General features: G+C 39.6%; 2 protein-coding genes and 1 non-coding gene across 9 annotated transcripts in view; 2 read left to right on the top strand and 1 right to left on the bottom strand.

Annotated features, from left to right (window-relative positions):
* PARG (poly(ADP-ribose) glycohydrolase) overlaps nt 1-13,179 on the bottom strand; it is a 138,440-nt gene extending 125,261 nt beyond the window's left edge. Inside the window, exons 1-4 of one of the 5 annotated variants that reach the window (XM_050805313.1) lie at nt 12,881-13,179; nt 5,635-5,701; nt 3,745-4,731; nt 2,666-2,849 (exon numbers count right to left, since the gene is read on the bottom strand). In XM_050805313.1, coding sequence (XP_050661270.1) covers nt 2,666-2,849; nt 3,745-4,731; nt 5,635-5,672 — 1,209 coding nt within the window. In that variant the 5' untranslated portion in view covers nt 5,673-5,701; nt 12,881-13,179. Of the gene's footprint in view, nt 1-2,665; nt 2,850-3,744; nt 4,732-5,634; nt 5,702-12,069; nt 12,591-12,880 lie in introns of those variants that run through there. The other 4 variants (XM_050805311.1, XM_050805312.1, XM_050805314.1 and 1 more) reach the window with 4 other exon arrangements.
* LOC126963224 (mitochondrial import inner membrane translocase subunit Tim23) overlaps nt 1-27,149 on the top strand; it is a 901,060-nt gene that overhangs the window by 581,693 nt on the left and 292,218 nt on the right. The window contains exons 2-6 of one of the 3 annotated variants that reach the window (XM_050805369.1): nt 12,656-12,863; nt 15,768-15,826; nt 23,161-23,254; nt 23,483-23,567; nt 25,938-25,996. In XM_050805369.1, coding sequence (XP_050661326.1) covers nt 12,758-12,863; nt 15,768-15,826; nt 23,161-23,254; nt 23,483-23,567; nt 25,938-25,996 — 403 coding nt within the window. In that variant the 5' untranslated portion in view covers nt 12,656-12,757. Of the gene's footprint in view, nt 1-12,620; nt 12,864-15,767; nt 15,827-23,160; nt 23,255-23,482; nt 23,568-25,937; nt 25,997-27,149 lie in introns of those variants that run through there. The other 2 variants (XM_050805368.1, XM_050805370.1) reach the window with 2 other exon arrangements.
* LOC126963473 (small nucleolar RNA SNORA74) lies at nt 25,229-25,429 on the top strand. The gene has a single exon (XR_007729105.1). It is a non-coding gene; the product is annotated as a small nucleolar RNA SNORA74 (small nucleolar RNA).

The raw sequence follows: 27,149 nt of genomic DNA, 5'->3' as shown, positions 1-27,149 counted from the left end.
TCACCATATTCTATCAATTTTACCTCAAAACAATGCAGCCTTCTATTTTCTTTTTTATCCCTAGGATTATTATCTCAGTGATTTTCAAGCTTTTTAAAACAGCAGAATCTTTTCCCCTAAGAAATTTGACATAAAGTCAGTTAAAGTCACACCAAAGCTATTTTTAGAAATACAGTTTTTGGTAGAGCGCGGTGACTCACGCCTGTAATCCCAGCACTTTGGGAGGCCGAGGTGGGCGGATCACCTGAGGTCGGGAGTTTGAGATCAGCCTGACCAACATGGAGAAACCCTGTCTCTACTAAAAATACAAAATTAGCTGGGCGTGGTGGTGCATGCCTGTAATCCCAGCTACCTGGGAAGCTGAGGCAGGAGAATTGTTTGAACCCGGCAGGAGGAGGTTGCCGTGAGCCAAGATTGCGCCACTGCACTCCAGTCTGGGCAGCAAGAGCAAAAAACTCCGTTGAAAAAAAAAGAAATACAGTTTTTATAGTAACTTTTACTTACTCTAATATCAGTAAGTGATGACAAGACAATTTTAAATACAAAGTTAGAAATTAGGAGTTAGGGATGAGAGTTAAAGCTTACATCAATCTACCATTTAGTTTACATTTATCTCTCTCACACATTATCTGATTCACGCACCTATACAGTTGCAAATGGTAACATTTTACATACTATTTTGATATTAAGCTAACTCTTCAGATAAACGTAGCAAGGGAACCTTGGCTCTATGGTCTACACAAAAATGGGTTATCTTGGCAAAAACAGCTGGCTCAAATGTGGAATTAAGCATCTTCAAATTTGATTGTGTAGTTCTTTTTTAACAAGTTTTTCACTGTTAAAAATATAATTTAGAAATGAAATTTGCATCAAACTTCAGAAGAACCCTTGAAGCAGCTCTACGTAGCACAATTCGGTACATACTGTTGCCTTACTTACCTCTTATCTGGGCTCTTACATTACCTCTCCCGGCTCCCAGTGTATCCTCACTTGTTTTCCTTACATGTAGCTGTCTGATTAATCTTGCTACAGCACAAATACTGTCTGCACAGACATGACTTAAGTCTGGTTCCTGGCACTTGAAGCTCTCTGTGATATGAACCCAATCCAATTTTCAAGTCTCTTCCTCATTCCCCACCCAAATTCCACACTACAGCAAAGGCACTGTTTTCCACTTCTGAAACAGATAGTTTTCAACCACACAGCCTGTTCTTATCAATCTTATATATCTGTCTGGAAGTCTCCTATCTTACTAACTCCACCTCAGAAAGTTACGCTCATCTTTTAGAGCTCAGCTCAAACCCCGTAACTCTGCTCAATGTTACTTGCACCTCTAAATATGCTAAGGAATTCTGAATTTCAAAATAGTTAATCACATGTACACTAAATTGTATGTTAAGAGGGATCACATCAATTTTTTTAGTACTGCGCGTGAAATCTATATAAAACCTGACTAATAAATGAGATGAATGTTTAAAACTACCCAGCGAGTGATGGCAATCTAAAACTGGATTATGGTGATGGTCACATAGCTCAATAAATGGACTCTATCACCAAATTGAGCACTTAATATGGGTGAATTTTTACATACCTCAATGAAATTGGTTTTTAAAAGCAAGAACACACAGAAAGTATAAAAGAGGTAACTAAGAACTAGGAGAAGCAGGGAAGGAGGTTTAATTATTTAATATGTACAGAGTTTCTGTTAGTGTAGTGTTATGATATTCACATTGGTTTTTGTCCAGGTTCTTGGCTTGTAACTCCCATAAAATGTTAGCATTTTGTTATGTTTTGTTACAATGTTGTTATAATGTTTTAATATAATGTTAAAACAAGACAGTAACAGCCCTTTCCCAAAAGAAACCCCCTTCTTGCCTGGGGACTAGACTGCCATTGTAGAACTAACAAAGTAGGCACAAGATTAGAAATTATGGTTTAGGGGTCGTGCAGCTGGGGGCTACAAGATTCCGACCCTCCCTAAATTGCTAAGATCAGTGCTTGGGTATTTTGCAGACCCTGCACTTGATGGATCAGCTGGCACCTGGACCCAGATGGATAAACTGGCTCATTTGATCTTGTAGTCCCCACCCAGGAACTGATGCAGCACAAGAGGACAGCTTCAACTTCCCATTATTTCTTCTTGTGACCCAACCAATCAGTACTCTTGACTCACTGGCCTTCCCCAACCCACCAAATTACCCTTAAAAACTCTGACCTCCGAATGCTCGAGGAGACTGATTTGAGTAATAAGAAAACTCTGGTCTCCTGCAAAAAAAAAAAAAAAAGGCACAACTGGATAATGATTTAAGGACACTAAACTATGCGTAACTTTGAAATTTAGGGATGAATGCAGGATTGTGCAGTGGGTACACAATACTATCAACTGAGTAAAAAGACAGAAAAAGAATCCAATGAGGTTTCTTAAAAATACTGGAAAAAAAATCTTCACCATCAGCTGACAATGATTGCTAATGATTGCTAATTTGTTAGGTTCTATATTAAGTAGGTTATCATTACATCGTTCCATACTGTAGGATTCTCAGTATTTTATATACGCAGAAAACAGAAGAACTTTCTAAGCCTTGGTCTGCTTCTCACTTAATAAATATCACAATAAATGAGGACTTCCAGTCTTCTCTCATGATAGATAAGAGGTGCTACCTACCCGAATAGTTACTGTGTGATTGGCAGATGGTCTCAAGAGAGGCAGCCGGATCCCACATTGAGGCATTCTTCTCATTTCCTCAATGGGAGTTCCAAGCCACTTCTTATCTGGAGAAAGGTGAGGCGGAACGTATTTAGGGATCCTCCTTTCTGTTCTTTGATGTTTGGTTTCGCATTGTTCTTTTCTAAGGTCAAGACAAATGTATTTAGTCACAAATTATTTGCTGTTTTAATTCCCTTAGATACACAAGCACAAAACTTACCCAGATGTTATTGTTTAAAGTATGCCATACTTGGTCACTCATTTCATTATGTTTTATATTTATAATCAACAGAAAAACTTATAAAGCTTATAAAACTCAAGAGCTTATTTTTAACAGTCTGTGGAAGAAAGTTCCAAACACATGTAAATCACCTTCTCAAAACAGAAATGAGTCATGGTTCACAGTATCATCTACACAGTAATCTTCAATGAAGTGAACTCACTATTGCATGCTGATTGCACTATCTCATGAAACTCAGATCACAGAAATCATGGATGGGATTTAAGATTCCATATGGGGTAATGGCAAAATATAAGCTTTGTAATATGATACACCTGGATTTAAATCCCAGCATTACCACTCAGAAGGCGCATGATTCCAGCGAATTCTCTAACCCAAACCTCAGTTTTCTCATTTAGTGAGTATAATACCATCTGTCTGCCTGTCACGGCATTAAACAGTGTAAAAAAAAAAAAAAAAAAAACTGTAATACACGATGGCCTACAAGAATGTCTGGCTGAAGAAACAGTAGCTACTATCAACCTAGTATTTTCATGTTCTAGTAATTCCCATAAATACCAAAAGGAAGCTCATGAAACTAAAAATCTGATTTCTAATACTCATTTTATTTCTTGTTTTCTGTTTCTAGCCTTTTTAGAGTTTAAACTTTGGAGTCTAGGTTTAAATTTCGCATAAGTAGTTACCAAGAAACAAAACCATTTTTTTGCTTTACTAGAAATCATAGCTTCGTTAAACTCCCTTACAAAACTATAAAGCATATTATGCTATTGGAGAGATATTCCTCACAGAAAATTACCTTCTGTCCTCTGCTTTGGGCAGTCTCATGAAATGATCTGTGATTTTAGAATCCTTTCTTCCATGTTGCTTGGAATTTCTGCATTCTACATTCAGGCTAGAAATATTTCCAGGTAGTTTAGCATTTAAATCATTCATTCCAGTGCGACTCTCTCCTCCTTCAAATTGGAAATGTAATCTAACTTCACCTCCCTTAGTAGAATACCGTTTCCTAAACTCAATGTCAGCGTCTCTTGCTTGGAACCTTGAAGGTTTATTTGTTGTTTGGGAGGAACTACCATCTTCTTGTTCATCAAAACCCGGACTTGTCTCCTCATCTGCTTCTGAGTCTTGACAACTATTTTTAGAATTATCCACATCCATCGGTGACTCGGGTTCACTTTCCTTCTCAAATGGAGGAGAATTTCCTAGGCAACTTTCTTGTCTACTCAATTTGTTGTCATTTTTTGGTCCAGTACCAACATCCTCAGAGCCAGCATCTGACAATGGACTCTCTGGCACGACGTCTATCTCCTCTTGCTGACAACTTGCACAGTCTTTCCCAGGATGGCAAGACTTGCTGCACTTCTGGTGGCTTCCGGCTTCTCTGGCCTGTTCATCTTCTGTAGTCTGCTTTGCATTTACAAGCTTTACCGTTGTGAGAAACTGTTGATTGTCTCTATTTTCTTCACTATCTGTGTCACTGTGATCATCATTTTGAGGTGACCGATCAATGTTAGCATTACTAAACTGCTCTGGTACCAGGGTTAGTGTCTGAGGCTCACTTTCCAAAAGCTGCTCCGTGTGTTTCCCTTCATTTTGCCACTTACACATTGCTGCAGTCTGATGCTGGTTCAAATACTGTGTACTTTTTTCAGTGGGTGACTTATCAAGACTTAGCTGAGAAACATTTTCTAATTTTTCTACATTATGTTGATAAAAGTTATCTTTTTGTACAGAACTCATCATGGATTCTATTCTCGTATTGTTGTTTTCTTTACTATCCAAACTACAAGAGAACAGAAAGAACTAAAAACAACTTATAATACAAAAAAGTCACTTATCCAATCATACCCCCAGTGTCACAGCAGTAATTAAACTCCCTTTAGTTACCTGAGCACACACGTCTTCCATGACTCCATGCCTTTGCATGTGCCCCAATGCCCTCCCTGCAGCTGCGTATCTGGCAAACACTTGCCTTTCCTTCAAGTCATAAATGTCACTCACTTCTCTATGCAGTCTTACTTTAGGGACCAAAAGTAAAGTTGAACATTTGTTTCTTCTACACACTAACCACCACTGTGCCTTGCTCATACCTTTACTATTGCATCCATCACACTAGGCAGTAAGTATGTGTTTTTGTGTGGGTGGCCACTGCTACACTGTAAGTATCTTAAAGACACAAACTGGCCGGGCGCAGTGGCTCATGCCTGTAATCCCAGCACTTTGGGAGGCCGAGGCGGGTGGATCACGAGGTCAGGAGATCGAGACCATCCTGGCTAAACCTGGTGAAACCCTATCTCTACTGAAAATACAAAAAATTAGCCAGGCGTGGTGGCGGGCGCCTGTAGTCCCAGCTACTCGGGAGGCTGAGGCAGGAGAATGGCGTGAACCCAGGAGGCAGAGCTTGCAGTGAGTCGAGATCTCGCCACTGCACTCCAGCCTGGGCGACAGAGCAAGACTCCATCTCAAAAAAAAAAGACACAGACTATTCCTGTCTCATCTCGGTATTTCAAGTATACAGGACCGTCCCTGACACAAAGGACTCTCTAAAAAATTACTTTTAAGGTGTTTGAATTAACATAGATAAAGGAGAATAGAAAAGCATGAACAAAGAAAGAAAATACTAAAGCAACAAGATAAAACATCCATGTATTATTATTCATTTCTCCATATAGGAATGTCTCTATACCTTTCTGATTCCGCTGTCTTGATTCCTTTAGTGTCCATCCAACTGGTAATAGTCTTTTGTTTGAAAACTATAAAAAAAAAATGTATATTCATACATTCCTTCAAACAGAAAACATATACAGCATATTATACATGCAAGGAACTATGCTAGGTTCTACAGGTTAAACAAAAGATTAATAACTCAAGTATTTGCCCTCAAGTAATACCAGTGAGATAGGAACATAAATGTTAATACATATGACACAGGGTAGAAAATGAGTGGTGCCTAAGAGAGTTGGTATGGCCTAATGGATAACAGCATAGGCTATGGAATCAGAACATTTGCATTCAAATCCTGATTCTCCCATTAGCTTCCTAAGTTACTCTGTGAGGGGTCATTTCTCCGTATCTTAGATCCCTCATTTGTAAACGTGCAAAATAACTATCTCTCATGAGACAAGGCTTAATTTAAGTAAAAACAGTTTATATAAAGTGTTTAGGGCATTATCTGGTTTATGCTTAGTAAATGTTGATTCTTAATTATCATTATTATTAAAAGAGGTCCCGATAAAGGAATTAAGGTTATTTCCCAGGAAGACACTACTTCGGTGAATAGGAGAAATTGGGGCATAATCGGTAAGATTTCTTTGGAAAAGGTAAGGCTTGAATTATGCCTTGAAAAGTAAACATGCAGTCACATAAAAAGAAAATTATAAGCAAAGGCACCAATATCGGGGAAATATAAAGAACTTAAAAAGAAAGCAAAAGAAAATATGGTTGAAAAGTCAGCCAGGATCATATCATACAATAGAATCTTGAATGACCCACAAAGAGAAGTACAAAAAAATGTGTTGAAAGATATGATTCCTCTCATCTAAGAGGCTCACAGTCATGCATGACAGCCCGGAGGATAAATCTGAGGGGCAAGAGTGAAGAGCTTATTGCCAGAAACCAGGGAGAAAGCTACTAGTCCAGGTCAGTGGTTCCTAAACTATTTGGATCATCAGAAAGCCAGCCACACTGAATCAGAATCTATATGTGAGTAGGATGAAGGCATGAGGGGAGCTGGAATCTTTTTTTTTTTTTTTTTTCCCAAAAGTGATTTTGATAATCCACTAGATTGAACAGTGACTGGCCAAGAACATAAACTAGTCCTTGTGAGAGTAGTAGAAGTGAGGAGAGTCATTACAGACTTCAAAATAAGAGGGGAAGTTAAAAGTGACTTTAAGCTTTGGGCTTGAGAGACTTGAAAAATGATGACAGCCTTAAGTAGAAATATGGAATATAAGAGAATTGTGTTTAGGGAAAAAGCATGATTAGGTCGATTCTGCCTATACTAAATTTGAGATGCCAAAGAAGTAACTAGATAGAAAACAATATCACTACTTCTGGCTTCCTAGGGTTTCCTTCCCAACACACCAGCAGATAGTAGCAACAGTAGAATTGATAGCTTAGGAGAGGGAGATGCAATATAAATAAATACAAGCCACATTTTATATAATCATTAGAAGTAAGTATGCTGTCAAAATTTAATATATTGAATAGGGATTAAATGTACATCATATTTTAGTATCAGAAATAAAATCTTAAACATTCGCAAATGTTTAAGATTTGAGATACTCACTAAATTGAATGTAAGAATCTTAGCACACTAAGTCACAGGATCTTTCTTATTTACCTACCTCTCCTCAAACACCATATTGAGCAAAACAGATGCAGGCTCAAACAGACGAAAATCAATGGTTTATTTTTCACTGAGATAATGGCATAATCAAAATACATTTCAGATGGGGAGAATTTTATACCAGAAAAATATTCAATGCTATATAATCTTTACCTTCCACAAAATACTTATAATCCAACTAGTAAAAATCTTTGATTAGTGTTTCAAAAATAGTTTCTATCACAAAAAAGTAATCATGCATAGTGATTTCTTATTGTTAAACACCATTACTTCAATGATTTTATTTAGCATTTCTGCAGCAGATCAGGCTTCAGAGAAAAAATGAGCCTCAGTCAGAGGGAGTAAGAGGATAAACCATCTGATTCTGAAACTTTTTCTATAGTTCTGTATTCTCTATTTATTTTCTTTATATCAAATACAGCAAGTATAGTTTAGAAAATCCTCAAATTGGGTCGGGCACGGTGGCTCAGGCCTGTAATCCCAACACTTTGGGAAGCCAAGATGGGCTGATCACGAGGTCAGGAGATCGAGACCATCCTGGCTAACACGGTGAAACCCCATCTCTACTAAAAATACAAAAAATTAGCTGGGCGTTGTGGCGGGCGCCAGTAGTCCCAGCTACTCGGGAGGCTGAGGCAGGAGAACGGTGTGAACCCGGGAGGCGGAGCTTGCAGTGAGCTGAGATCGTGCCACTGCACTCCAGCCTCGGAGACAGTGTGAGACTCCATCTTTAAAAAAAAAAAAAAAAAAATCCTCAAATTACAAACCAGTAATGTGCCAAAACATTCATTTTTTGAGTTGGTTTAGAAGTTAAAACATCTTTTTTCCATAAATATAAGGATTAATGTTAAGATGCAATGACTAGGTTCCTAAAACACACACGAAGCACATACTCCAGTGATAAGTCTACAGAACCTAAAGACTGCACACATCATTTCATGAAAAACCAGGAGTGTTCCAGTGATGGTGAGGAAGAGAGCTCTCTCCTGTAGCCCTGACCCTGAGAATGTGTTTTCTCTCCAGTTTCAGGTTTCCTGAAGCCTGAGGAAGGGATGAAGGAGGAAAAGCAAGAGGTGAGGAACCAGTATCTTCTGCTAATAAAACATTGATCAGTCCTTCTTAGGGCCTCAGAGAAAAGACTGCTTACTGCTCTTTGCAATATCACTACTTCTGGCTTCCTAAGGTTTCCTTCCCAACACACCACAGGACTGTGTCAGAGCTTTATCCCTCTTACTCCTGAAGCATAAAATGATGCTTTCCAGGTTTCCTGTGAATTTTAACTAGAAATAGTCACAACAAGGCAAAAAGAGTGGCAATAAGAAGTGACGAAGATACAAGATCTAGAGTCAGATCATCTTGGATTGAGATCTTTGTTCAGTCACTTACTAGTACCATCTTGGTCAAGTTGCTTCACTTTGTTAAGCCTTTATTTACTCACCCAGAAAATGAAGCTAACACCACCTACTTCTAAGGGTTATGTTGATCAATTAAAATGCAAAAATTAGAGAAAATATTGTGTTCAGTCTCACAAAACACTCAACAAGTATGTTATCTCCCGACATTTCCACCCAGTCTTTTTTTTCCCCACTGAGATCAGTAATTCTTCAACTTTGACTTCACACCATTTACATTTATTCTCATCAGTAACATTACTCAGTAACCAGTGTATTTTAATCAGCAGGTCATTCAATTAACAGCTATAGATACAGCCAAAAGGCACAAAATGCAATAACATTCACCTACATTTCAAAGGCACGCTCCACTTTCACAAAAAGTCCATAGCAACACATCTGGATAAACCCTTTATCATCACAATGTGAATAACATCCTGAGTTCTGCCAATATGCAGGTTTGCAGATTTTTTTTTTTCTTTTTTCAGAAGTGGGGTCTCGCTATGCTGCTTAAGCTGGACTGGAACTCCTGGGCTCAAGTGATCCTCTTGCCTTAGCCTCCCAAGTAGCTGGGACTACAGGTGCATGTCACCATGCCCAGCAAAATTTGCGATTTCAGTCAATATAAGAAACGTGCCCAGGAGGATAATGTAAAATTTAAAGATACTGAGTAAATATCCATTTCTCTACCCCACCTACTTGTCCTAAGATAATTATGTATAAAAATTTAAATACCAAGTTCCTAAAGGAATCCCAAAAATTCAAACAATGGGCTTTTGATACAAATATAGTCTTTGAACATTGTTAACTGGTGTCCTGTCCCAGGTATATAGAAAACATTTAAACACGTGAAATACAGCCCCAAGTATTCATTTGGTACCTCTTCTGCAGAAATCTAAAGATCCAACCAGTGAGGACTGACTGTCCTCACCCCTATTGCAACTAACTCCTCCTTCTTTACATGAAAATAAGGTTAATGAAACCACAAATTATCCAGTCACAGAGGCTGACGTACACCTGAACAACACCTGAGTTCACCTTCAGTTCCCTCTCCCCTATACCAAGTTCTCTGAAATCTACATCCTAAATTTTAAATCCATCCCTTTCGTATACCCTTTAAACACATCACTTATTAGACAACTGCCATGTTTCTTGCAACTAGTCTCCCTGTCTATAATCTTGACTATCCAGTGTTCTACAAACTACAAATGACCAGTCAATTTTCAATGAAATAACACAGACAATACAAGAATGCATCACACATAGTAAAGTTAAGTATTATTTCATGGAGCATTTATTTCAGTTATAAATATGTCTTATTTGCCAGATTACATATATTTCTAACTCTGTGTACCAGATAAAATTTATGCCGTGGGTTGCAGTTAGAAAAGTCCAAAAGCCACTGTTTAAGCCATATTTTCTAAAATATTAACCAAATGGTATTCCCAAGCTTAAAAGTTTTTTAGTGGTTTCTCCATTAACCACTGAATAAGGTTGAAATTCCTTAAAATGGAACTTGAGTTTCTTCATAAGCTCCTGCCTGCCACTCAACCTCATCTGACACTCCTCTGTCATCTTATGCTCCAGTCTTACCAACTTTTGCATGTCTTATTCCCTCTGCGTGTATAATTCTTTCTCCTCCTGATTTATACAGCAAATCTTCCTCATCCTTCAAGGCTCAGTGAAAGTCGGCTTGGTACTGCCCCTAAGTATGAAGACATCTAAGTGTACACTCTTCATCAGAGAACTGCCCGAGCTCTACCCAGCCTCTTACACTGTTAACGAATGCATCCTTTTTGAAATGCTCTCCTTTGCCTGACACAACACAAGCCAGGCTTTCCTTCCACCTCTGCAGCCGCTTCTCTTCAGTCTACCCTTGAACTTTGGTGTTCCTAAGGCTTCTGCCCTAGGTCAACCTTTCCTTTCTCTACATGTTTATATGTTATCTATGCCCATAGCATCCATTATAATGTTTATGCCAAGAACTCCCCAATCTACTTTTCCAGCACAGAAATATTTCTTCTCAAGCATCCTATTCTTTCATGAATCCATCCCCTTCCCTATTGCCAGCATCCAGGTCTAAGTTACAATTATTTCCAACCTAGATTAGCTCCTTAACTGAGTCTTGAGGCTCCACTTGAGTTCCTTTCCAATCCATTCTTTATTGTCCACACACCAGCCACACAGACTTTTCAACAAATAAGTCTAATCAAATCACTCCCCTCCTAAAAACCCTCGAGTAGCTTCTCAATGCCCTTAAATCTCAAAATCCTTAGCAATGTCTACATATCCAATTTGATTTGACTTTTTTGTACCACCCTGCAGCCTCATCTCTCACTCTCCTGCGTTCACTCTATGTATCAATTACACTTGTTTTTGTTTTGTTTTGTTTTTGTTTTTGTTTTTCTGAGGCGGAGTTTCGCTCTTGTTGCCCAGGCTGGAGTGCAATGGTGCCCTCTTGGCTCACTGCAACCTCCGCCTCCCGGGTTCCAGCGATTCTCCTGCCTCACCTGCCTCAGCCTCCCGAGTAGCTGGGATTACAGCCGCCCGCCACCACGCTCGGCTAATTTTTTTTGATTTTTAGTAGAGACGGGGTTTCACCACACTGGTAAGACTGGTCTTGAGCTCCTGACCTCAGGTGATCGACCAACCCCCGTCTCCCAAAGTGCAGGGATTACAGGCGTAAACCACCGCGCCCGGCCTCAATTGCACTCCTGAAACACTCACTTACTTCCTCCTCATCTAACTTCTACTCATTCTAAACTCCTCAGAATAAGCATCTCATCTTCTGGAGGACTATTTTCGATCCCATAAATTAGGTTAGGTAGAACAATCTGTCCTTCATGTATCAGAACATCCATTACCTTTTATTATACTAACTTTTGCTATTGTCTCTCTCTCCAGATAGATTTTAAGGTATGAAGGCAGAGGCCAAGCTTCTCTTGTTCAACACTGCATGCCAGGGACGGCTACAATGCCAGCTTAGACTAACAGCTCTGCACCCTGGGACCCAGAATCTGAACAAGTGAAGTTGTTTTCTTCCTATCTAGAGGCCAAAGGGCCCTACTGTTTCACATACACAACTACATCTCCTTGACGACTAAGGCAATTTCTCAATCAAACCTGAAGAAGCAAACAGGTGGTGGAGTCTCCTGCCATTTTCCGCCCTGTGAGTGACTGCTCATCAGTTTCTCACAACAATAGCACTGGGAAAAACGCGGCCCCATTCACCCACTAGTGGCTTTGGTAGCTCAGCAAGTGGACCTCAGCATGATAATGCACACAAGACCAGAAAGGAGTGACTGGAGCCCCTGGGTCCTCAGACTGAGACCAGAAGGTTCCGGCCGAGGCGAAGAACAAATATTTTTATTTTCCCACGTACCAAGCGAGGTGGCGCTGCCTCTGTGCTGTCCCGCCCGCCCTGGGACGCAGGCTGGCGAGGACGGTGGGACCCTGAACTGCACGTGAGCGTCCTTGGGGTCGAGGACGCGCCTCTGCCTGCTGGGAAAGCTCCGGGCGTCCGAAGCAGCCGGCGAAGTTGGAGCGGCGCCCCAGCGGGGTCGCTTGGTGCAGGGTTCACAGCCGGGGCCCGCATTCATGCTGGGACCCGCAGCGCACTGTCCCCGGGCCGGCCCGGGCGGAGAGCCTCATTCACTAACCGTGAGAGGGATGGACTGCACCTCCTTCTCCGCGCCTCCCCGCACCATTCCCTCTCCGCTGCTTCCTGCTTCTGCAGTTGCTGACCGCGGGCCTCCAAAGTCAGGCCGTAAACAGTCTCCTGCAGTCCCTCTTCCACTGGCACCCCACCTGCCTCAGAATGCGCCGCTTTGATTCGTGATTCGTTCCCTTTCCCACCACCGGAAAGCTGCCGTCAGGCGCTTCCGGCTTCCGGGGCGCACACTGCCGCAAAGCGGAAGCGCGGCGCTTAGGGGGAACCGGCGCCCGGAAGGTCAGCGTGTGAAGGAGGCGCTAGCAACGCGGGGGTTACCCGCTGTTATTGAGGAGCAACGGCCCAGCGGACCACCCAGACTCGAGACAGCGGCGGGAACCACTCGGTTTGCTGAGATACCATGGAAGGAGGCGGGGGAAGCGGCAACAAAACCACAGGGGGATTGGCCGGCTTTTTCGGAGCCGGCGGAGCAGGTTACTCGCACGCGGATTTGGCTGGCGTCCCGCGTAAGTATGGGGCCTACCTTGCGATTATTTCTGACTGGTTCTTGCGTCTTCACTAAAGTTGCGCGTCCCATGTTTTATGTTTTTTTTCCTTTCTGGCATTTACAAGCTTCAGCACTAGTGGTGGGGTTAGTGTGTCTGCATGGCTGCTCTTTCAATATCGAAAGGCCTTAAAAAGGGCCACGGATCTCCCGGAGAAGCTGTCCGTGATTGACCTGGACTCGCGAGATGATGCATGTTTTCTTAGGTTTATATCCAAGCCTCGTGTCTTTTGTGTGTGGTGGGCCGTGTGATTGGTCCTTGATTAAGAGTAGAGCCCAGCTTTGGGAGTAAATGTATTCCAAATAGCAAGCCGTAGTTAACTTTTTAGTACACAGCGACGTATTCTGAACCCCCAAGTAGCCGTTAGGGCAGAACATTCAGTAGTATTGCATATAAGTGAGAAATAAGTATGACTTGGGACAGGCTGGGAAACCATCTCTAGGAGCTAGGAAGTAAGCTGAACTTTAAAGGTGATATATATGCCACGTAAGAATTATAGGAAAGGAAATAAGCAACAACATAAAGGATACAGAGGCATAAATTCCTTGCCTTTGCCTCTCCTCAGTCTTGCGAATATGTATTCCAGAACTTTGGTACTTTGTAACTGTGGTTATTCAACTGGATAAATAGAACTTGGACCTAAAGATAGGCAGTTGGTCGTGGATAAAGCCTTTACGAAAGTACTTTCTTTTTAGAGAATCCTTTTAATATTTTTCTAGGTGTTTTATACTAAAGGACAGCAACAACAAAATATGTTCAGACTGACTAGCGCAAAAAAAATATAAAAGAAAAGACCTTTCATATCCCTGGTGTCACCTTTGTCAAAAAACGGAATCTGGCCGGGCGCGGTGGCTCAAGCCTGTAATCCCAGCACTTTGGGAGGCCGAGACGGGTGGATCACGAGGTCAGGAGATCGAGACCATCCTGGCTAACACGGTGAAACCCCGTCTCTACTAAAAAAAAAAAATTAAAAAAAAAAAAATAAATTAAAAAAAAATAAAAAAAAAAAACGGAATCTACAACACAAGGTGTTCTGTTCTGTTCTGTTGTTTTTTTCTGTTTTTAGAGTCAGGACCTCGTTCTGTCACCCATGCTGGGGTGCTGTGGCATGATTATAGTTCACTGAAGCCTCGCACGTCTGAGCTGAAACAATCCTCCCCTTTAAGCCTCCTAAGTAGCTGGGACTCTAGACACGTGCCGCCACGCCTGGCTAATTTTTTTTTTTTTTTTTTTTTTTTAACTTATTATGGAGATGGGATCTCCCTGTGTTACCCAGGCTGGTCTCAGACTCTTGAGCTCAAGCCATTCTCCTGTCTCGGCCTCCCAAAGTGCTGGGGTTCCTAGGCCTGAGCTACCACTCTACCTGTTTAGAACACAGTTTCATATTAATCTTAATATCTCTGAGTTTCAGAGCACAAATGGCATACGCTTCCTTAGTGTGACAATATTGTTACCTTAATATGATTAAGATTTGAAGGTAAATTGAGGGACCAGGGAATGAACACCATTTACTAAACTTTTACAGTGTGCTAGCTAGTTTTCTGGGGGCAGGACTATAGTGGTTTTTTTGTGTTTTTTTGTTTTGTTTTGTTTTGAAAAGACTCTTGCACTCACAGAGCTTACATAATACTGAGGTAAGCCAACAAACATAAATTAAAACATTACAGTTAGTGGTAAGGGCTGTAAACGGGAATAAAGCAGAGTCATGAGATTGTGATGGAAGCAGGATGCCATTTTAGAACGGGTTAGGGAAAACATCTTAAGGGAGTTGACATTTGAGCTGTGACCCAAATATAGTACAAATGCTTGGGAGGCAAGTATCCAGGAAATTAGCTAGTGCAAATGTCCTGAAACAAAACAAATTTGGTATGTTTAAGGAACAACTCTTAGGCCACTCTGTCTTCATAGTTACAAGGGAGTTGAATCAGCTGACGATTGTGAAATCAGAGAGGTAGGGAATGACAGCTAATGTAGGGTTTTGTAGGTTATGGTAAGGAGTTTGGATTTTCTTAAGAAAAATCACTGTAGTTGCTATGTAGACTGTGAGTTGAAGGGGCAAGAGAAAGCAAGGAGTTAGGTAGGAAGTTGTTGCTGTGAGATATGATGATTGGACTAGGATGGTAGCAATAGAGATAAGTAACAATTCAAAATAGGTGATGAAAATAGAATAAACAGGACTTATAATTGATGAAAAGATCAGAGGCATAGGTGATACATATATTTGTGAATTAACTGCTGAGATACAGAAGAATCCAAAGATTGATAGGTTTTACTGTTTTCAGTGTTAGTGAATTCAGGTCTGGCCCTCTGAAAGTTTGTATTTTCTTTTGCACAGACCCACATACCTATGGTAATGACCCAAGGATTCTCACCCTTGCCACAGTAAATCAATCCTTAATAGTAATATGTGAAGGAACTGCCTTGAAATACTTACATACAGCATGTACATAGGCAGAAAACCCAACCCAACCACTCTTTTCCCCATGGAATTGATTAGTCTTTTCTCAGTCTTATTTTGCAATTTACATAGTCACCAAGCATTCTTGTAGTAAATTGAAAGAAATTAACTATAAATGGCCTAGGCTACACTTCCTGTAAGTTCAGTAATCTGATCTATGACACTGCGAATATCTTACCTGGTGTAAAAGCCTGAGCCACCAGTGGAAAACCTGGTTTGGGATTGAGGGTCTGAGGATATCCTGAGTCAGCCCCCAAACTGACAGGGAGGATAAAATGGGAAAAAATTTTCGCCTTCAGTGAGCCTATAAAAATTGCAAACACATGTAACAATCAGGAGCTGGATTAACTCTAACCGAATTAAGTTAAAGAATGTTGTTGCAATGTGACATTTTGTTTTCTCTCTAGTAACTGGTATGAACCCTCTGTCTCCTTATTTAAATGTGGATCCGCGATACCTCGTGCAGGTAAGATTAAGATTTTACTAGTTTGGTGCATTATTTTACCATTTAAAAAAAAAACGCCAAGTGCTATGCTGACTTGAACTATGACATGCACTTCTGGAGGCAGTAAGTTTCTGGTCTCCATTTACCCTTTTTTCCTCACAAACACTAGGAGCTTGGCCTGCATCTCTCTGAAATCAGTTAACTACCTTCAAAGGCTTATTTTTTTAAAACCAGAGCAGAATTAATTTTTGAAAGCACCCCAATAAAGTATTGGGGTACCTAATTACAAAGTGTGTGGGGTTTTTTTGTTGTTGTTGTTTGTTCATTTGTTTTGAGATGGAGTTTTGCTTTTGTCCTCCAGGCTAGAGTGCAGTAGCGCGATCTCTGCTCACTGCAACCTCAGCCTCCCAAATTCAGGCCATCCTCCTGCCTCAGCCACCCGAGTAGCTGGGACTACAGGTGCCCACCACAGTGCCTGGATAATTTTTATATTTTCAATAGAGACGGGGTTTCACCATGTTGGCCGGGCTCCCAAAGTGCTGGGATTACAGACAAAGTGTGTTTTAAAGCTCAGTTTACAATATCAGGGTTCTTTTGACTAAGCATCAAAAGTTCCAAAGAGTATCTTTTTAAATCCAAGATTTATTTCCTAATATATCTTGGATATATTAGGAAAGCAAGGTTGATTTAACACCTGAAAATTAATGTATTGTGCCATATCAATTTATAATAAAGCAATCAAGGAAAGAATATAGACCACATGCTCATCTCAGTAGATTCACAAAAATCATTTGACAACATCCAACACCCCCATTTATGATTATAAAAACAAACTAGGCTGGGCGCAGTGATTCACACCTGTAATCCCAGCACTTTGGGAAGTGAGGCGGGCGGATCACTTGAGGCCAGGAGTTTGAGACCAGCCTGGCCAACATAGTGAAACCCTGTTTCTACTAAAAATACAAAAATTAGCCAGGCGTGGTGGTGTCTACCTGTAATCCCAGCTGCTTTAGAGACTGAGGCACGAGAATCACTTGAACTCTGGAGACAAAACTTGCAGTGAGCTGAGATCACGCCACTACACTCCAGCCTGGGCAACAGAGTGAGACCTTATCTCTAAATTAATAAATAAAACTAGACACAGAAGGGGCTTCAGCCTTATAAATGGCATCTAGAGAATATCCAAAGCTAACATAATTTAATAGTGAAAGACTGAATACCTTCTCCCTAAGATCAAGAACAAAGTAAGTATGTTTACTCTCATTTATATTCAGCATTGTCTGACCAGGGCAATTAGTCAAGAACATGAAATGACATTCAAGTTGAAAAAGAAGTTAAACTATCTGTTTACCAATGACATGATCTTATCTATAGAAAATCACAAGGGAAATCAGAAAAATCTATTAAAACTAATGATCGAGTTCAGCAAGTTGCAGAATACAAGTTCAATATACATAAATATGTTTCTAGACAGTCACAGTGAACACTACAAAAGTGAAGTTACAAAAAACAGTTCATTACCAATAACATTAAAAAGCGAATACTTAGAAATAAATGGACCAGGTGCAAAACATATTCTGAAAACTATAAAACATTATTGAAATTAAGTGGAAAGACACATGCTATGGTCCTGAAAATTTTAATATTAACATGACAGTACTCACCAAATTAACCAACAGATTTAGTGCAGTGCCTGTCAAAATCCCAGCTGGCTTTTTTTGCAGAAATTGGCAAGCTTTTATCCTAAACTTCGTACGGAAATTCAGGGGACATTGAATGACCAATGACTTTGAGAAAATAAATTGGAGGACTTGAACTTGTCAATTTCAAAACTTTCTACAGAACCACATCATGATAGTAACATAAGAATAAATCCATAGATTAATGAAATACAGAGTCCAGAAGAAAGGCGTTGCTTTTCAACAAGGATGCCAAGATAAGTCAGGGGAGATGTTAGGACAACTGGAACCCATATGCATAAGAATGAAGTTGAACCCTAACCCTGCACCATATACAAAATGTTACCACCAAGTGAATTAAAGACTTAAATGTAAACTAAAGCTGTCAAACTCTTAGAAGAAATCATAGGCACAAGTAGTTGTGACTTTGGATTAGACAGTGATTTCTTGGATGTGACACCAAAAGCACAAGTGATAAAAAGAATGTTGACAGATTGTATTTAATCAAAATTTTAAAATTTTGTGATTCAGACAATACCAACAAGAATGGAGGCCGGGTGCAGTGGCTCACACCTGTAATGCCAGCACTTTGGGAGGCCGAGGCGGGTGGGTCACCTGAGGTCAGGAGTTGAGACCAGCCTGGTCAACATGGTGAAACCCCGTCTCTACTAAAAAATACAAAAATTAACCAGGCGCAGTGCTGGGCGCCTGTAATCCCAGCTACTTGGGAGGCTGAGGCAGGAGAATTACTTGAACCTGGGAGGCAGAGGTTGCAATGAGCTGAGATCACGCCACCACACTTTAGCCTGGGCAAGAGAGTGTAAGACTCTGCCTCAAAAAAAAAAAAAAAAAAAAAAAAAGAATGGAAAAAGGCCTGGTGCAGTGGCTCACACCTATGATCCCAACACTTTTGAGAGGCTGTGGCGGGAGGATCACTTGAGCCCAAGAGTTTAAGACCTGCCTGGGCAACATAAGAAGATCCCATCTCTGCAAAAAAATCACAAAAATTAGCGGGGTGTGGTGGTGTGCACCTGTAGTCCCAGCTACTAGGGAGGCTAAGGTGGGAGGATCACTTGAGTCCAGCAGGTCAAGTCTCAGTGAGCGTAATCAAGCCACTTAACTCCAGCCTTGGTGACAGATGGAGACCTTGTCTCAAAAGGAAAAAAAAAAATTGGGAAAAGACATTCCACAGATTGAGAGAAAATATTTGTGTATTATGTATCTGATAAGGAATTTATATCTAGAATATTTAATTTTTTTAACTCTTAAAACATTAGTAAAAAATAATTACAAAATGGGCAAAGGATTTGATTAGACGTTTATGAAGATGTAGAGATGTCTAATAGTGACATGAAAGCTGATCAGTAACATTAATTAGAGAAATAAAACCACAATGAGATACCTCTTTACACCCATGGGGATCAGTACAATCAAAAAGAAAATAATACATATTGTTGAGGATGTAGGGAAATTGTGTTTCTGTACATTGCTGGTGGAAACGTAAAATGATACAGCTGCTTTTGGAAAAGTCTGGCAGTTTCTTAAAGTGTTAAAAATAGAGTTACCTTATGACTGACAATTTCACTTACGTATACTCCATACTCAAGAGAATTGAAAACCTCTGCGCACATAAGTTGTGAGCGAGTGTTCCTAGTAGCATTATTCATAATCAAAAAATGGAAACAAACCAAATGTTTATCCACTGATGAATGGATTAAAAAATGTGGCATATCCATACAATGGAATATTATTTGGCAATAAAGAAGTATTAAATTATGCTACAATATAAATGAACCTTTAAAACTTCCTAAATGAAAGAAGCCAGTCACAAGAGACCACATATTGTGTGGTTCCATTTATATGGAATGTCCAGAATAGGCAAATATATGGACAAGAAAGTAGATTAGTAGCTGCCAAGGGTTGGGAGTAAATGGGCAGTGACTGCTAATGGGTATGTGATTTTTTCGGGGGGTGATGAAGATGCTTTAAAATTGATTGTAGTCTTGGTTGCATGACTCTGAATATACTAAAAACCACTGAATTGTACACTCAGTAAGTTAATTATATGGTGCATGAGATACATATCAGTAACTCTGTTTTCTCTCTCTTTTTCCTAAAAGACAAAGTCTCACTCTGTCTCCCAGGCTGGAGTTGCAGCGGCAGCATCATAGCTCACTGTAACCTCAAGCATAGCTTACTGTAACCTCAAACTCCTAGGCTCAAGCAGTCCTTCCACCTCATCCTCCCAGGTAGCTTAGGGCTGCAGGTGAACACCACCACGCCTGGCTAATTCTTTTTTTCACATTCTTTGTAGAGATGATGTGATCTGGCTTGTTTGCCCAGGCTGGTCTCTAACTCCTGGCCTCAAGTGATCCTCCTGTCTTGGCCTCCCAAAGTGCTGGAATTATAGGCGTGAGCCACCATGCCTGGCTTTTTTTTTATTATTATTTATTTAAGAGTTATGGTTAGAACCTTTTATTTCAGAGTTGAATCACTAACAGCATCTGACAGCGGCTGCATTTCTTGTTTGTGTTAAGTGTTCAAATTGAAGCAAGTTGATGATTTGGACCTTGCCAGTTTAAAGCTTCATTATTTTTGAAATGTTTTTCAAATGTTATATTTTAACATTGGGTGTTCATTGATTTTTTTGCTTTAAAAGTGCCCCTTTGTCAATTTACTCAAAATTTCAAAACTAGTTACATGTATTTTGCTTTAATGTTGAATCTACACTTAGAGGTTGTACTCTAGATCTAGTTACAAATTCAGTATCATTGTGGCCCTGCATTGCTAGGTGGGGCTTATTAAGGTTAGACATAAAATAGTTAGTATCCCCGCAAAAAACTTGTGAATTCATTCTTCATCATGAACATTTATCTTCCATTGGAATTCTAGAGGGACTTCAGACTTTAAAAAAGTGTTTTGTAAACCTCATCTGTTATTGGAAATAATTAAGGAAACCTTACATTTAAAGATACCTTAATAGAAATTACATTTTGTCAAACTTTTGTTTACACTTTTGAAGGTTAGAGACATCTTAAATAAAATAGTACCTTCAACTCACCATGTCGTGACTTTGGCAACAGCTTTTTTTTTTTTCTTGTTTAATAATAGACACAGGGTCTCACTATGTTGTCCAGGCTGGTCTTGAACTCCTGGGCTCAAGCAGTCCTCCCACCTTGGCCTCCCAAAGTGCTGGCATTACAAGCATGAGCCACTGTGCCTAATCAACTTTTATCTAATGCAGTACTGTAGTTTCTCTTACTAATGCTTTTGTATCATTGCTACTCTTAACATCCTCATTAATTGTATCAAGTAATAAATTTTTTTGTTAGCCCAGGTGAACATCTGGTACAAAAATAAGGAAAATTTAAATATTTTTGACATCCATATTGTTAAACACACAAAATTATAAATTAAAAATATTTTTTCTTTTTTTTCTTTTTCTCTAGCAAGTATATTGATACCCATTCTTGGATTTATCTTCTGTGTTAACAAACTCTGGTACTTAGGGGATTTTAGTAATATTAGCGTCCTGGAGTGTCAGCAGGACAGGTTTAACAGGAGCTTTTTAGTAAATCTTCCTTACATTCAACATATTAATATACTTCGATAACAACCTTGTTTGTGTGTTGGACATTTGCTTGCAACCCTTGTTATGTTTTTATTTTTCAGTTGCTGCTAGCAGGAGAATGAGTTGGTGACATGCAGTTGTGCTTGCTTGATAATGTTCATCACAGCCTTTTTTTTTTTTTTAAGTTTTTTGTTTATTTCATTTATTTATTTATTTATTTATTTTTTGGAGATAGAGTCTTGCTCTGTCACGCAGGCTGGAGTGCAGTGGCGTGATCTTGGCCTCCGCTCCCCGAATTCAAGCAGTTCTCCTCCCTCAGCCTCCCAAGTAGCTGGGACTACAGGTGCACACTGCCACACCCAGCTAATTTTTTGTGTTTTAGTAGACGGGGTTTCACTGTGTTGCCCAGGCTGACCTCAAACTCCTGAGCTCCGGCAGTCCACCCACCTCGGCCTCCCAAAGTGCTGAGATTACAGGTGGGAGGCACCACTCCTGGCCAAGTTTTCTGTTCTTCTTTTTTTTTTTTTTTTTTTTTTTTTTTTTTTGAGACGGAGTCTCGCTCTGTCACCCAGGCTGGAGTGCAGTGGCCGGATCTCAGCTCACTGCAAGCTCCGCCTCCCGGGTTCACGCCATTCTCCTGCCTCAGCCTCCCGAGTAGCTGGGACTACAGGCGCCTGCCACCTCGCCCGGCTAAGTTTTTGTATTTTTAGTAGAGACGGGGTTTCACTGTGTTACCCAGGATGGTCTCGATCTCCTGACCTCGTGATCCGCCCGTCTCGGCCTCCCAAAGTGCTGGGATTACAGGCTTGAGCCACCGCGCCCGGCCGTTTTCTGTTCTTAATTAGTGATCTGTTTCTGGATTGAAGGATGTATATATTTTTTTTCTTCTCAGGAACCATGGCCTGAGAATAAAGGATAATTAGTTACCACATTGAATCTAGCATTTCAAAAAATTCAAACAAAAAGCACAGTTTAATACTAAGTCATTAATTTAAAAGTTGAAGTACCCAAAATTTATAAAACTCTATACAATTATACTATGACATGGGATCTATTCAGTTTTTATTATTGCCCAGCAGACCGTTCTTATGTGATGAGAGTGGATGTGCTTGTTTACTTTTGCAATTTTTGGTGAGGATGTGTACACATGCCGGAAAGAAAAAACCAAGGCAGAACCACAGTTTTCTGATCAGGAATACACGTTTCGGAATCAACGTTCAGTATTTGCCACAAGGATGTAGGAGAATGTTAATTGTCAGTGGTCTTTACTATGTTAAATGTAACACACTATGTGTCTTTTTGCCAAGAGTGTGACCTAGCCATTGGTGGCTTATTTTAACCATCTTTGCATGGAAAGCTTGCCAAAAATGAGTGTGTTTGTGTGTTTTTTTTTTTAATCCAGCAAGGTGATAGAATTTTGTTTGTTTTTTCAAGTATGTTTTTCATAAAGGTGTATTGACTCTTCAAAATTGGTAACCATATTTTGCTCTTAAGAGTGTCATTTCTCAATCTTAGTATTTTGGGTGACCTTCCAGGGGTTCATGCCACAGTTTGTGTATACAATTACTAGAAAGAGGGTCTGTAGCTTTCTAAGAGTATCAAAGGAATATATACTCCTTAAACAGATAAGAATTCTTAAAGGGGGTCATTTGCCCTTGCATAATTGATCCAAACTGTTGTACTTTATTAGTTTTTGCTCATTTTTTTGAACATTTGGAAAGATGCACAATAAATAGCTGCTACAGAATGAAAGTTGTTTGCTTCTTCCAGACTGCTTGTCTATTCTATTCTTCTAATAGCTTTCAGTATTCCTTTCTCTAGAGCTGTCCTTTCTAAACTTAACTTTTGCACAAATCTATCAGATTTAAGTTATGAAGGAAACAGTCTTTAATGAGACTCCCTTCTGAGAACTGTGTTTCCTATTTCATTTCACTTTGATTTAGGTATTACTGTTGCAGAAAGTTTTATTTTTATTTAAGTATAGGTTTGAGTTAATTTAAGGTTTACTCTCTGTGAAAAACTACTTTGAAATGTTAAAAAAGATGACTTTACAAGATTTGTATCTTGAGGGACCCTCAGCTTGGTTTTCATTATTATCCTTTTAGGATACAGATGAGTTTATTTTACCTACTGGAGCTAATAAAACCCGGGGCAGATTTGAGCTGGCCTTCTTTACGATCGGAGGATGTTGCATGACAGGTGAGTGTTACATACTTTTTTCTCAAGTGTGCTCAGTTCAAGTAGTTGAGGGTGCTTAAAATCAAAAGCAGTTAGAATGTTGGTTTCAGGGTTTTTTTTTAATATTTACATTTGTCTTTTTCTATTAAGTGAAAAAGAATCAGAAGTGTAGCTATGCAGTTTTGAGTTTCTTTGTTTGTTTTTTAATGTAAAGCTCTCTTATCTGGGTGAATTGTTATGATTTACCAGGGGCTGCGTTTGGGGCAATGAATGGTCTTCGGCTAGGATTGAAGGAAACCCAGAACATGGCCTGGTCCAAACCAAGAAATGTACAGTAAGTCTCATGTAACCATCTGATGTAGTGATACTTGAATATTAAGCTCTGTTTTGTTGGTTTGATGAGTACACCCTTGATATTATAGATGGTTAGCATATTTATGTGATTTTTTGTCTTTGTTTTTTAATCCTACTCAAAAGCAACTAAGGAATCGGATTACTGACTCTAAGCTTTTAAAAAGGAGTGATTTTTTGAATCAGTGTCCCTCAGTCAGCTAGTGCTATGCCAGCCTGGCTTCTCAGCTGCACCTGTCACATTCTCCAACCCTGTGTGACATGCTTTTCAAACTGTTGAATTGCCAATGGGAATTTTGCATTGTTTGGGGGCATGCAGATCCATAGGAAATGGTAATAAAGACATAAACAGCTCATGAGCGTGATGGCTCAAGCTGCCATCATTTGACTTGAACTTCTTACTGTCTTGACTTTACGTTTCCGAAATGATGAGCCAGATAAATTTTAAATAAAACTTCTAGAATTAGAGTTAATTCCAAAAGGATAAGACACAGTTTTCTGTTAGAACTTGAAGTTGCAGAAAAGGGAAAGTACAGCTAAAAGGATTGGAAAGTATGTTTTCACCCTTCTTAAGAAGTAAACATGGCCAGTCCCTCCTGATATTCCTTAAACAATATGTTTAGTTTTGCCTATTTTTATGCTTCATATATGCTTCATAAGTATGTATTATTCGATGGCTACTGTTTTTGTTTTAGGATGCTTTAAACTCCATCTTCCTTTCATATTGTTCAGCCAGCAGATGGCACCAGATGTGCTAGAACTAGACCATGGGAAACTGGAACGCCTGTTACATTGTGGGGTTTTTTGAGAGACACAGCCTTGCTGTGTTGCCCAGGCTGGCGTGCAGTGCCACCGTCACAGCTCACTGTAGCCTTGACCTCCTGGGCTCAAGTGATCCTCCCACCTCAGCCTCCCAAGTGACTGGGACTACAGGCACGTGCCACTGTACCCAGTTAATTTTTTAATTTTTTGTAGTGACGTGGTCTCACTGTGTTGCTCAGGCTGTTCTCAAACTCCTGAACTCAGGTGATCCTCCTGCCTCAGCCTTCCAGAGTACTGGGATTATAGACGTGAGCCACTGCGCCTAGCCTGTTTTTTATATTCCTGTTAACTGTGTGGATCTCTGTCCATGCTTTGCTAGCCTAGATCCTTCAGTATTTTTATTACTTGTCCTTTGCTTCAATAATATTTTTAACTTTTTGTATTATGGGGAATTTTGAATATATAAAAGTAGACAAAAGACATAGCATAGTGAACACATGGACCATAACCCATCCTCAACCATGGCCAGTTCTATCCCATCTCCTTCTCCTCTCCCATCTTGTTTTGAGACAAAAATCCCAATATCATATTAAATACAAATTTGGAAGTAGATCTAGAAAAGACAACTTAATTCCTTTCTTAAAATGAGTTATTAAAATGCTTGTTAAAAATGAAAAAATAATGGCTGAACCAAAAATACGTTAGTAAATATGTAACATAATTAGAAACAATGTACTTCTGTTTGTAAACTTGACTGATTTTTTAAAACAACCTTTAAGAAGCAATACAAATTTTTGTTTCTGTAGAATATTAATTAAATGAGTTGTTTAATAATTAAACTGAATGAGTTCCCTCACTCTTTGTTACTGTATTTCCATAATTTCCAGCAGTAGTCAGCCATCTGGACAGAACCATTCCTGGAATGGTGTTACACTGCTGGGAGAGGAATGTCTTCTCTTCATCCGGTTGCCTCCATCACTGTTCTGGTGGTGTCTGGCACTGGTGCAAGGCAGGACTGTGCTTCCTTGAGCGTGTGCTGAGCATTCACCTTGGCTGCTTGGTTCTAGTCTGGGAGCAGACCCAGGGTGCTTTCCCCGTGTATCCCAGTTAGATGGCTGATTCCTTCTCTTTAATTCTACTTTATATTCTGTACTTTGATATTCTGTACTTTGATTCTCTTTAACATTCTAAGCGTATGTTCCCCTTCCAAAAAGAACCTTTTAGAAGCTAGCTCGTCATAGTTAACAGTGGCATTTTTTACATGGATTAGTTTCTGTAAACCTCTAAAATACATTCCAGGCTGTCATTCAAAGCCTTACATATATTTAATGTGTATTCATTATATTATACATTTAATAATAAGAGTTTTCCTCAGTTATTGCCCAAAGTCTTGAAAGTTTTAACCTAATTTTCACTTATGTAGAGTAAAAACTATCCTTATTGAAATCTGAGATATTAAGATATATTTTAGAATTTAAAAAATTTTGAGCCTTGGGTCTAGAAATGTTAAATAGCTATTATTATTGTTTTTAAAGGTTACTAGAGAAATAATGATTCTAAATACAGATTCTTTCTCTTTCTGCCCTGGTAGGATTTTGAATATGGTGACTAGGCAAGGGGCACTTTGGGCTAATACTCTAGGTTCTCTGGGTAAGTAGAGATCTCGTGTGATAAATTGTTAAAGAAAGAATGTACAAATATCATGAACAATTTAATCAGCCGATATTCTGGTCCTAGGATATGAGACAATTATGTTTAAATCCATTCCATTGCATAATATAGATACTACTTAGGGAAAGACCATGAACTAACTTATGAAATAATCTCAGGTGCTGATACCATTCTGAATACCATTTCTGAATTTTTAAAATCTTTTGAACACTGCACACTCTCCTTTCCAAGCACAGCACCCAATCATGTTTAAATGAAATCCAGATAATTTAGGTCCAAAGTAAAGAGCTTGGTATATTAGGCAAGGTTCAAGGTCCTGTAGTGATACAAGATACATTAATCCGGCCCTCTTGCTATCTTTTCTTAATAGCCTGTTCATTAGTCTGTTTACCTGAGTAGATTCCAGGCACCTAATTGCCAGAATTGGAATAGGTTCTTTGTAGATAATGAAAACGTTTGCAGTTCTAGGCAAAAGGTAATTTGGTAGTGCTTAATTAGAGCCTAATGCTTTCATACCGTATTGTTTATGAATGATTGATCACTTGGAATCTATCTCTTATGGCTTAGGTCCTGACATCCACAATTTTCATACTTTATGAACTTAGTTGGATCTCAATTTAAATTGTGGCAGATTAAGGAGGGGAAGACATAGAAAATTCATTGATACCATAGAAAAAATGTTTATTATGGCAGAGTAAGGTCCTACCTTGTCACAGAATTTGGAAGCAGTATATCTTCACACTATAAAGCCAGTTTTCACATTTTGGATCCTAAGAGATGGCTGCATTCATATGTTTCTGATGTCTGCATTCCTCCCACCCTACTACTGAGTCACCCCCCTCTGTTTCTTTTGATTACTTGTATACCTAGTCAGCCCAGCCATCCTTGTCTGCCTAGGACTTTCAGAGAAAAGTCCAAGAAATGTTCCAATAACCTCCGTCACCCCCTCCCCCCGCCCGCCCTGCAGTCCTGGACAAACTAGGATGACTGGTCACCGTCTGCATACCCATTGTGGTATGATCAATAACAGTGTTCTGCTCATGATCAGTTTCAGTTAAGTAAGCTGAAGAGGAAGATGAGCTTTCATAGATGTATAAAAATACTGCAGTAGAGGAGTTGTAAGGCTGAGCAC

Source organism: Macaca thibetana, chromosome 9 (genome assembly GCF_024542745.1).
Source record: "Macaca thibetana thibetana isolate TM-01 chromosome 9, ASM2454274v1, whole genome shotgun sequence".
Taxonomy (NCBI): domain Eukaryota; kingdom Metazoa; phylum Chordata; class Mammalia; order Primates; family Cercopithecidae; genus Macaca; species Macaca thibetana.
This window is presented reverse-complemented; position numbering and strand designations above follow the sequence as displayed.